Consider the following 12569-nt stretch of genomic DNA (forward strand, 5'->3'; position numbering starts at 1 on the left):
ACCTGGGCCCCATGCATTGGGAGCATGGAGTCTTAGCCACTGGACCAACAGGGAAGACCCTGAAATGTGCCCATTTTAAGTGTACAGTTTGATGAGTTTAGATCAATGTATGTATCCATGTAACCATTGCCTTGATCAAGATACAGAACAGTGTCATAGCCCCCAGAAGTTCCCTGGTCTCCCTAAGTCTATCTTCCACCTCCCACTGAACTCTTATTTTGTTTTGTTTTAAAAACTAATCTCTTGGTCAAATTCCTATTTTTAAAATTTATTTTTAAATGGAGGATAATTGCTTTACAATGTTGTGCTGGTTTCTGCTGTACAACAGCAGAATCAACTATAAGTATACCTATTTTTTGATGCCACGGATTTGTTTTTACCTGTTCTAGAACTTCATTTAAATGGAATCATGCAACATGTACTCTTCTGGGTCTGGCTTATTTCACTCGGCATAGTTTTTGAGATTCATCCGCCTTGTCTTTATCAGTAGTTCCTTTGCATTGCTGAGTGGCAGTCCATCGTGTGATGTTGTTGTCTCAATCGTGGCCGACTGTGCAATCCCATAGACTGTAGCCCACCAGGTTCCTCTGTTCATGGAATTTTCTAGGCCAAAATACTGGAGTGGGTTGCCATTTTCTCCTCCAGGGGATCTTCCTCACCCAGGGATTGAACCCGAGTCTCCTGCATTGCCCGTGGATTCTTAACCGTGTGAACCACCAGGGAAGCTTATGGTGTGATGTGGCACAGTTTACTTAACCAGGCTCCTATTGACAGACATCTGAGTTATTTACAGGTATTAACAGCAGTGAACACTCGTATACAAGCGTCTGTTGAATGTACGTTTTCATGTCACTTAGGCGTACACCTTGGACAGGGATTTCTGGGTTGCGTAGTTTGTGCTCAGACGCTCAGTTATGTTGACTCTGTGCGACCCCATGGACTGCAGCCCACCAGGCTCCCCTGTCCATGGAATTCTCCAGGAAAGAATACTGGAGTGAGTTGCCATTTCCTCCTCCAGGGGATCTTCCCAACCCAGGGACTGAACCAGAGTCTCTTGAGTCTTCCTGCACTAGCAGGAGGATTATTTACCAGGTGGATTATTCCGCCACCCGGAAAGCCCTGTTTTATAATGTAGTACATGTTTGACTTCAGAAAGTCTCAAGTTGTTTTCCCGAGAGATTGCACCATTTTACATTCCAGTCCCTTATATGAGAGGCCCACGCTCTGTACCTTTGTAACACTTGGAATTATCGATCTTTTCGATTGCAGGAGTTGTGGTGGGTATGTAGTTGCATGTCATTGTGATTTTAATTTGCATTTCTCTTATAACTAATGATGCTGCTTTTTTCAAGTCCTAATTAGCAGCCTGAATAGAATATCTTCTCATGTGAAGAATCTATTCATTTTGATTATCCTTTTATTTGGGTTGCTGGCTTTTTGAGTTGTGGCTGTTTATACCATCTGGGAGAAGTCTTTGGTCTGGCATAGGTTTTGTGAATATGTTCTTGCAGCTGTGGCTGGCATTTTCATTTTCCTAATAGTATCTTTCAAAGAGCAGATGTTTCTAATTTTGATGATGTCCAACTCATCCATTTTTTTTCTAATATGGCTGGTGTCATGTCTAGGAAATATTTGCCTGCCTTCAGTTTGTGAAGGTGTTCATGTGTTCTTTTCTCTAGTAATTCCTTAGTTTTAACCTTATGTTCAGGTCAATACAGGGTTTGGGGCTTTAAAAATTTTTTTTTATTTATTTGGCTGTGCTGGGTCTTCGTTGTGAAACGTGGGATCTGTGATCTTTGTGGCAACATGTGGGGTCTAGTTCCCTGACCAGAGATCAGACATGGGCCCCCTGCATTGGGAGCTCCAGGTCTTAGCTACTAGACCCCAGAGAAGTCCCCAATACAGAGTTTTGAGCAAAGAGTTGGTATGACATAATGTATGTGTTAATAGCATCATTGAGCTGTTTTGAGATGAGACTGGTGGGCTGAATTTAGCCTTGAGGACGTTAGCAAGAAGGATACGGTGATGATTCAAGCTGAGAGCAGCCAGGCAAAGTGGGGCTTCTGTGAAATACTGGGAATATAGGCGAGGTTTTCAGGCTTTTTCTTCATCTTCCTTAATGAATAATATCCAACTTTAAGGAAAATTATTTCCCTTCTCTGAAGACCCCTGTGCTTGTAGTTTAACATGAGACCAAGTGTATGTATAGAACTTGCCTTGAGATTGAATTTTTGCTGTGAATTTATCTTCATTTTTTAAAAGTAAATAATCTGTTTTGACTTTAATTTCATGCCTTGTCATTCCTCAGGCATTGTTGTTCAGTCACTAAGTTGTGTCAGACTCTTTGTAGCCCTATGGATTGCAGTACACCAGGCTTCCTGGTCCTTCATTATCTCCCTGAGCTTGCTCAAACTCATGTCCATTGAGTCAGGGATGGCATCCAACCATCTCATCCTTTGTCTCCCCCTTCTCCTCTTGCCTCCAATCTTTCCCAGCATCAGGGTCTTTTCCAATGAGGTGGCTGTTTGCCTCAGGTGGCCAAAATATTGGAGCTTCAGCTTCAGCATCAGTCCTCCCAATGAATACTTAGGGTTGATTTCCTTTAGGAAATCTTCAGGCATGAAGCCCCGAAGAAAATATGACAGTTCATCTATTCATTCACAAAAGATTAAAAAAGAAAATCAACACATTTCACGCAGTGCTCCACAATACTTCTGCTGGGTAAGACTCATAAATCCATGTCCCTGTCTTGGACACTTCAACTCCTGTCTGATCCTTTCTTTAACTAGAGATTTATTGCTCTCAATTACTCCTTTTTGCCAGATTTATAAACGTAACTGTTCTTTATTTAATACCTATTTTGTACACTAGGCAACAAGACAGTAAATTTATTGTCTATGAGTTGCTACTTTGAAAAATTACATCAATGCAGAGTGATTGCTTTTCAGCCTTCCTAGCCAATAAATTCATTTCTTTTTTTTTTTTGTAGGGGATGATATGAGGTCATAGGATAATATATATAATCGCTGATTACAGAATTAGAAGAAGCAAGTTGCAGGCAACTGCTCTAACACTGGACTCTACCCCCTAGAAGGAGCAAGTTGGAAGAAGCTAAGAAGGAAGACTTCTATCTCCTGCCAATCATGTATAAGCTGGTCTCCTGCTGTTTGCTTTTCATAGGATCCTTAAATCCGCTCCTGTCTCTTCCTGTCCTTGACTCCAGGCAAGAGTCCCTGCAGCTCTTAGGTAAGATGATTTTTTTCCCCTTATGTTAGTCTTGAACAAGTCTTCAAGGGTCTTAAATGCAAAGTTAAAGATGAAAATTCTCTCTTAAAGGAGTCTTGTTAATAGTCCCAGCTATGAAAAGAATTCTGAGGATTCTTAAGGCATGTCTCAGAGTCAAGAATGGATACAGTTTTTTCCTTTCTAAAATATAAAAGTAGAAGGGGAACATTGCTTATTTAACGTGACTTCTGTAATTCTGAGTTATTTTGGTCAGTCTTTTTTTTCTGTTTTGAAAATAGCACTAAATTTAAAACACCATTGCTTTTAGTCTTTATTTTAAGTGAACTGGTTGTTCCAATTATAGATTAAAGTATTTTGATTTTATCTTATATTATTTTAAGTTAAAAGGCAATCATCTGACATGTGTTACATGAAAAAAAAATGTTTTTTAAAATATAAAAAAGTAACCAGCTGGGACTAGAGTAGACACAGATTTCCAAGTTCATTTTATCTTTTCCTTCTGGTTTATGTTTCATTCAGTTCAATTCTAAGTTGAATTTTTTAAAGTGTATCAATCAAGGAGATACTTATTGTGCTTTTAGCTCTTCATTTAACTTAAGAAATGAAAAGGTTGGGGAAAAAAAGAAAAGAAAAAGTTGATGTTTGGGGATTGTGTTCATAAACATTTTAACTGGATTTTAACTTGTCTTTAATTGTGGATACTTTTAGACATTTTTTTTAAATAAAGGAAATAAAACTCTGGTAAGCCAGTAATTTTATAATTTCTAGTCCATAAGTTTCTCCAAAGCAGCTTTCTTTTTTTTTATTGATAATTTAAATTTTATTTTATTTTTAAACTTTACATAATTGTATTAGTTTTGCCAAAGCAGCTTTCTGATAATAGTCAAGCACTAATTCGTGCACAATTAATCACTTTCCAGAGTCACTGAACTCAGAAGTGGCAGTCATCTTAATGGTTAAAATGAGCATTAACTTTATCGAATCTCTGCTATTAAAAAAAAAAAAAAACTTTGAAAAGCATAAGGTGAAACGAAGAATGAATATTCAGATATTACTGACATCCTCAAAAAATTACATGTCATTATTATGATTTTTTAAAAACTTGAGTGTAGCATCCCCTTTCCAATTCTTAATAGGTGGCAGCTTATCTTAGCATTTTTGCCTGAATTTTTTCCTACTTACTTGTTTCTCCATAAATGATCCTTCCCTGGTGGCTGAGCAATGCAAGAGACTCTGGTTCAATCCCTGGGTTGGGAAGGTCCCCTGGAAAAAGAAATGGCAATCTGCTCCAGTATTCTTGCTTGAAAAATTCCATGGACAGAGGAGTCTGGTGGGTCGCAGAAGAATCGGACATGACTTGGCAACTGTAAACAAACAACAAAACAAATGATCCTTCATGACAAAAATATTGATATGTAGCCAAACTTTGTAGACTTTCATTAACATTCTTCAGAAGTACCATGAAGCCTTCATGATGGCTTGCTTTTTATTCTGCAATCAAGGTTGGAGCTGAGGGTTTGAAAGCCTTAGTGAAGCAGGCACTCCCTGCTTCACTGCTTTTACAGGACTCCCTGGGGGCTCTGATCACCACAAGGCAGAAACCTGCCAAGAGAACAATCTGGGCCCAGTATCACTCACCAGCCCTCACACTCACCTTTTGCACACCTGACACAAACTTACCATGCATCTTCTATGCTACCAAGCTGACCAAATTACACGCTGAAAATGTTGCTATCAACTTGTTCAAAGAATATTGTAAAGCTGACTTGTCTCTGATCATTGTATCTAAATCTTAGAGGCCAGAGAAGAGGTGATGTTATCCTATTTGCTTTAGGTGTGTGTGAGTGAGTCAGTCAGTTGTGTCCAACTGTTTGTCATCACCATAGATATTAGCCCACCAGTCTCCTCTGTCCATGGGATTCTCCAGGCAAGAATACTGGAGTGGTCACCATTCCCTTCTCCAGGGGATCTTCCTGACCCAGGGATCAAGCCTGGGTCTTCTGCATTGCAGGCAGATTCTTTATTGTCTGAACCACCAGGTCGGAAGAACATAAACAAGCCTGTCTTTTAGAAAACCACTCCTTTACTTTTCCTCTCACTCCAATTTCGCCACCCCTATATCTAAAAGCAAAAGGCAAATGATAGCAGTAGGTAAACAGAGATGAAGAAGAATCACTTTGTAAGTGGAAATGTTTTTTCACTGATCCTGTGGCTCAGCCCAATCCTTTTTTTTTTTTTTTTTTTTTGATTTTTAACATTTTAAATTTCTTTACTTTTTGGATCACATGGGATCTTAGTTCCCCGACCAGGCATTGAACTCACACCCTCTGCAGTGGAAGTGTGAAGTCTTAAGCACTAGACCACCAGGGAAGTCCCAGCCCTACCTTCTTATTCAGGGTGGTGAGCATCCAGCAAGGCTGTGCAGGCAGGAGGAGTCAGGATGAGAACCATGCCTCATGATTTCCTGTTCTGCTGGCTTGCAAATTGGACTGTAGCGTTCCCACTTCTCTGTTAAAATACTGCTAATGACAAACCATGAACTCAGTATTTGAAATCTGTCTAGTATTAGCTTCCTGTTCCTGGTGCATGCTCATGCTCAGTCACTCAGTTGTGTCCCACTCTTTGCGACCCCATGAGCCTCCTCTGTCCATGGGATTTCCCAGGCAACAATACTGGAGTGGGTTGCCATTTCCTCCTCCAGGGGATCTTCTCAACCCAGGGATTGAACCTGTTTCTCCCGCATTACAGGCAAATTCTTAACCACTGAGCCCCCTGGGAAGCCCCTCCCTGTCCCTGGTACCTCCCTAAAGAAAACGGGGAACAGAACTGAAGCAGGAGCTGTCACTAATATCAATCATTGCTCTGTGTAGCACCTGAAGATGTCAGATCAACTCTGGATGAGCTGGAAAGAGCGTCTCTTCTGCAGATGCTGCCAGAGATGTCAGGCGCAGAGACAGGAGAGGGTCTTAGGAACACAGGTAAAATGACTCGTGTTTACAGGCTGTCTGATTTCTTTGCTACTGAATTTACTCTGAGTGATCACACTCTCCCCTCCTGCATACAGTCTTCCTCTGCCATCTTCTGTCTCCTTTTTCTCAGCAACTCCTTGCAAGCATCCTTCTCTGCTTGGCCCCTCAGCATATTTGTTCTCTGTATGATTTGGGGGGTGGGAGGCAAGGGGAGGGAAGAAGAGCATTATCCCAGTTTTCAATAAGTACAATTTACAATGCTGGCTTCCCTCTTAGATGAGTTAATCTATCTGTATCTCAAATTCTTAAACCAGTACACAGGAATGATTAAAAAACAAAATTCCCATCGCATGGGGTTATTGAGAAGATTCAATGAGGAAATGCAAGTAAAATGTTCATCACAAACACAAAATAACCCATAAAATGTCAGCTTTTACTGTTTTCTCAGTGACAGCGTTCCTCCTAGCACAGATACAAATGCTCAGAACATTCTGGAGTCTTTTAATAGATTTGGTTTTGTAGAAAGAAATTCATGTGTGATAAAGTATTGTTGACAAACTACTGAACTGCTAACTCACTGAGGAAGATGCAGTGCCCTTTGTGAACTCTGGGGGCTAGAAAAGAGCCAGGTGCTTGCCTGTCCTCCATCAAATAAATATCACTGCGGTGTGAAGAAAGGAAAACCAGAAACTAGACATGATTTAGTAATATTCTATTTTGTGTGTTTTAAATAAGACAAAGATAAAATGGAAATAATAGATCTGATGATGAATGGTTTCAAAATACTGTTTTCCAGATCCCATTACCAACATTTTTTACCCAAGAGGAAACATGAGAAAGGTAAGTAGGTCCTATATGAGAGTTAGGATAAAAAAGGTGAACATTTCTATGCCTTGACTTTAGAGGAGCCTCAGTAGGAACCAGTCAAGCCTTCTCAGTACAAATCTTAACACCCAGTATTATTTCAAAGCATTATTTTTTTTCCAAATTTTGATCCATGTAAAATGGGGATACAACAAGAACTTACCTAGTGTTCATCTCTGATAAATGATGATAACAAGTTTTAGAGAATCAAAAATAGATAAAGCCCTTGCCCTCAAGCCTGTCATCCACTTGCGCTGTGTCACTGATTATCTTCACTGGGTCCAAGGACCATTAGTGCTGGTGTCACACGGAAGCTTGTGAGAAACGCAGACTCACCCCACCCCTCACACCTACTGAATCAAAATCTGCATCTTAACAGGATTCCCCCATGTGGTTTGTATGCACAGTAAAGTTTGAAAAGCACTGTCATATAATATCTAAATGGAAGAAAGGCATGGTCGAAACATTGAGAGGGAATATGTGTGGTAAAGGAGAATATGAAGGAGATAATTTTGGGTGCAAAAGGCAGACTACAATAGGACATGATTAATGAAAATATTAAATGGTTAGAAATGGTGCACAATTAATGGAGGACCTTAACTGCTAAAAGAGAAATCGGTTTTGATCATTATCAACCCCTCAAACTAAACTGAGCTCAGTTGTTCAGTCATGTCTGACTCTTTGGAACCCCATGAGCTGTAGCCCTGCCAGGCTAGTCTGTCCATGGGATTTCCCAGGCAAGAATACTGGAGTAGGGTACCATTTCCTTTCCAGGGAATCTTGCTGGCCTAAGGATCAAACCTGCATCACTTGCGTTTCCTGGACTGGCAAGTGAATTTTTTACCACTAGCCCCACCTGGAAAGCCCCAAGCTAAATTAGTGTTTCCTAAAGGATTTTCTGTAAGGTCCTTTGAATTACCCTGTAGCTCTTTTGGTAAAGAACCTGCCTGCAATACAGGAGACCCGGGTTCAATTTCTGGGTCAGGAAGATCCCCAGGAGAAGAAAATGGCAACCCACTTCAGTATTCTTGCCTGGAGAATCCCATGGGTAGAGGAGCCTGGTGGGCTACAGTCTATGGGGTCGTAAGAGTCAGACACAACTTAGCGACTAAACCACCAAAGGATTTTCTATGAATATCAGTCCCATAGAGTCAGTCTACAGGGCTGCCCTGCATTCTAACCCCTCTCCTGTCCTGGCAATTCTTTGTGTATAAAGCCTCCAGGAAATGAGATAAATGTATTTAATTTTAATCAAGAATTTCCCAAATATTTTGACCAGAAACATCTTCTTTTGGTGTAGTGCCCACTAACCTCCTTGTAAAAATATACCATGAAAGCCCTCAATTCTGAAGATGGCATACACTGCCTGAGGTTCCCAGGTAGGGTAGACCACACAGAAGGGGAGGGTGTGGCTCCTATTACATTAAAAGTTATCACTCAGATATTTATATTCTTCTGAATAGAAAGATTATGGTGAAAGACTCTAAAATCATAAAGGTGATTAGTAGAGATGCTCATAAAATCCTAGAATAAAAAGAAAACTAAAGGTCCATGATTAAAGTTAATTTCAAGACAAATAAAAGACCTGATTTACACAGAAGACATTAAATGTACAGAACATGTTACTGAGAGATGAAATAGAAACAGGTAAATGAAGGTTTAGGAAAATTCATGGCAATCACGAGGCTAAATAGACTGGATGGACCACAGGTTGGGCACAAGGAGACCTTTCAGAGTCTACATACTGGGTGCTCACTGCAATTCTATCCCATGAAACAGCAAGAAAACCCTTTTTAAAACCCTTTTAAAGGTCCTGTATCTGAGTAAGGTTCATTTGTGTGTGTGTATGGCACTCAATTAATTGATAACCTATTTTTTTAATTTCAGGCCTTCTCTGGGCAAGATCCTAAGCTTTTCCTGAGTGACCTTTTGTCCAGAATTAGGAAACAATCTAAGAAACGTGGACCTTCCTCTGAATGCTTCTGGAAATACTGTGTCTGAAGCAAAATGACCCTCTACTAGTTACCTCCAAGACGACCATCTGAGAAAATGTAAAATAAAGATGCTTGATTTGAAAGCAGTATAGATGAAAAACTAGGCAAGCTAGACCCTGTTCATTATTATTTGGAAAATAAATCCTCTATGTTTTGCAGATACTATGAGTGGTTGTTTTACTTAAAAACGTATCCTGAAAAACAAACAAACAAAAAAAGTACCCTGAAAATCTATACTTTTTCTTTTTAAAAATAATTTTATTTATTTTTGGCTGTTCTGGATCTTCGTTGCTGTGCAGGCTTTTCTCTAGTTGACGTGAGCGGGGCTGCTCTCTAGTCGTGTTGCTCAGGCTTGTCACTGTGGTGGCTTCTCTTGTTGCAGAACACGGACTCTGGGGCACACGGGCTTCAGCTGTGGCTCCCGGGCTCTGGAGCACAGGTTCAGTAGCTGTGGCATGTAGGCTTAGCTTCTCCGTGGTATGAGGGATCTTCCTGGATCAGGGATCAATCCCAGTCCCCTGCATTGACAGGTGAATTCTTTACCACTGAGCTACCAGGGAAGCCCCTATATTTTTTTCTTTCTTTCAATTTATCCTTCAAGAATTATCCAAAAGTTTAAAAGTAAATGAATAAATGAACAGAAGCAAATACGAAGAAGAAAAAGTCATAACTGCAAATTTTACTTAAATAGTAAAACTCCAAATCATTTGAACTACATTATCTTAGCAATGATGTCCTCTCAACCCTTACAAATAACAATGTAAGTTATTACTTAAAAAAAAATCCATATCTAAGCTTGGAAAAAGATCTACAGTGAAGGATGCTGAAAGATAAGGGCTGGAAACAGTCTGAATTTTCCTTAGTTTCTGATGGAAAATGTCCACACGCTCAGATCCCCTCTCCTTAGCTGGCCTGAGTATTGAACTGGTGAAAACTTTAATCTCTGAACACTGAAGTCTGTTCGATCTCAGTTGCTGTGAGTTCAGGCAAGGATCACAATACTGGAAAAAATATCTTCATAATCTGTTCCTTAGAGAAGAAAGCGGAGGTGGGATTTAAATTGTGGAATGGAAGAAATAGCCTGATATGCTAAATTTTTAAAAGCACGTGTGTGTGCACATACTAACTTATCCTCTTAATACATTATATCCTCTTAATATATTGACGTAGCTCATCTCTGTATAGAGTATGGAGCATGAGAACCGAATGGCCCATGCTCATGGCAGGAGTGCTTCTCCTGGGAAACCGGGGTTCCCTTTCTTTGCTCTGCCAACCATACCCCCAACTCACAAGGAACGAAGGGTCAGGTCTGCGCCAAATAACCACTGATGGTACCGATCTTACCAACAGCCATCCAGAATCTCTTTTAAATGCAGGTCTGATAAATCTTCCCTTCCCTTATTTAAGGCATCAAGAACATATTGGCAGGGCATGTTGTTTTCAACTTGAAGGATAGATGTGTCATCTCAGGACCAGGCTGGCTGGGAGGATACAGTAGCATCGCTTGATGCTGAAGTTCAACTGAATTCAATCCCCTAACACAGCACTCTGGCACCACAGGCTACAAGAAGTTTATGACGCCAGGAAGAGGTCAGGGTGGATTTCATCATTGCAGTAGAACCCGAAACCCCTCCTGTTTTGTGGCAGACACATGGCGACTGCTCTTGCTGCGCGGGCTCTGGAGTCAGGTCCCTGTGGCCACACAGCTGTGAGCTCTCAAGCAGGTCATCCAACCCCCACCACCCCCGTGTCCTTCTCCGTCAAATGCGAGCAGTGATGCTCAGTATTTCATGGGTGGTTGCGAACATTAAATGAGATAATTCACAGGGAAGCACCAGAACAGTCCCTGTGGGCAGAGCACACACTCCATCAACACTGAGCTCTCTTCCCTTCCTGGGTTGTTTTTCTGTGTGTGTGTGACCGGAGGTGCAGGTGGTTTGAAAGGGGTGATGTTTAACGAATCCTGTTGGCTTCAGGGTCCTGATTTATATTTTAATTCTGAGACTGTTGCCGCTGGGTTCCACAGTCAGCTTTTGTGAAACACAGGTTCACTGTACAGAATCTGAAAGAATAACTTTGATAGCTAAATTTTATAAATTAGGTGTTAAAATACAACTGCACTCATTTCACATGCTAGCAAGGTAGTGCTCAAAATCTTTCAAGTTAGGTGTCAGCAGTATGTGAACCAAGAACTTCCAGATGTACAAGCTGGATTTAGAAAAAATAGGGGAACCAGAGATCAAATTGCCAACACTTGTTGGATGAAAGAGAAAGCAAAGGGATTCCAGAAAAACATCTACTTCTGTTTCACTGCTTATGCTAAAGCCTTTGACTGTGTGGATCACAACAAATTGTGGAAAATTATTAGAGATGGGACTACCAAACCACCTTACCTGTCTGCTGACCACCTGTCAAACGTAACAGTTAGAACTGGACATGGAACAACAGATTGGTTCAAAATTGGGAAAGGAGTATGTCAAGGCTGTATATTGTCACCCTGCTTATTTAAATTATATGCAGAGTACATCATGTGAAATGCTGGCCTCAGTGAATCACAAGCTGGAACCAAGGTTGCTGGGAGAAAGATCAACAACCTCCAATATGCAGATGATACCACTCTAATGGCAGAAAGTGAAGAGAAACTAAAAAGCCTCTTGATAAAAGTCAAAGAGGAGAGTGAAAAAGCTGGCTTAAAGCTCAACATTCAAAAAACTAAGTCTTAGTCTCATCACTTCATGGCAAATAGAAGGGGAAAAAGTGGAGCAGTGAGAGATTTCCTTTTATTGCGCTCCAAAACACTGCGGACAGTGACTACAGCCATGAAATTAAAAGATACTTGCTCCTTGGAAGGAAAGCTATGACAAACCCTGATACTGTATTAAAAAGCAGAGACATTACTTTGCTGCCAAAGTCCATGGAGTGAAAGCTATGGCTTTCCAGTAGTCATGTATGGATGTGAGAGTTGGACCATAAAGGCTGAGTGCCAAAGAATTGATGCTTTTGAATTGTGGTGCTGGAGATGACTCTCGAGAGTCCCTTGGACAGCAAGAAGATCAAACCAGTCAACCCTAAAGGAAATCAACCCTGAACATTCATTGGAAAGACTGATGCTGAAGATGAAGCGCCAATACTTTGGTGACCTGATGCAAACAGCCGACTCACTGGAAAAGACCCTGATGCTGGGAAAGATTGATGGCAGGAGGGGAAGTGGGTGACAGGGGATGAGATGGTTGGATGGCATCACTGACTCGACGGACATGAGTTTGAGCAAACTCCAGGAGATAGTGAAAGCCCAGTTCTTAAAGGAGGACCAAGTGCCATGTTGTCATTGGGAAGGAGCTCAGACACAGAGATGACACGGACATGTGTGCAGAATGACCCTAACGTGAGCAGTCTGCAGTGTGTTTCAAACTCAGGAAATACTTCTCAATAATATAAGTGATTTATGTATTTGGGGCAAAGGTTTGTTCATGCAGTGCAAGAAAACTTCTCAAGC

At 40.8% G+C, this 12569-nt stretch overlaps 1 protein-coding gene across 1 annotated transcript; it reads left to right on the forward strand.

The window, feature by feature from the left end:
- The first annotated feature begins 2994 nt into the window (after positions 1-2994).
- UTS2 (urotensin 2) lies at positions 2995-9185 on the forward strand. Its single transcript, XM_061382866.1, has 4 exons — positions 2995-3246; positions 6117-6224; positions 7012-7055; positions 8967-9185. The coding sequence occupies exons 1-4, from the start codon at positions 3144-3146 to the stop codon at positions 9078-9080; spliced, it is 369 nt and encodes a 122-aa protein (XP_061238850.1). The 5' UTR covers positions 2995-3143; the 3' UTR covers positions 9081-9185.
- The last annotated feature ends 3384 nt before the right edge of the window (positions 9186-12569 follow it).

This window comes from Bos javanicus, chromosome 16 (genome assembly GCF_032452875.1).
Source record: "Bos javanicus breed banteng chromosome 16, ARS-OSU_banteng_1.0, whole genome shotgun sequence".
Lineage (NCBI taxonomy): Eukaryota > Metazoa > Chordata > Mammalia > Artiodactyla > Bovidae > Bos > Bos javanicus.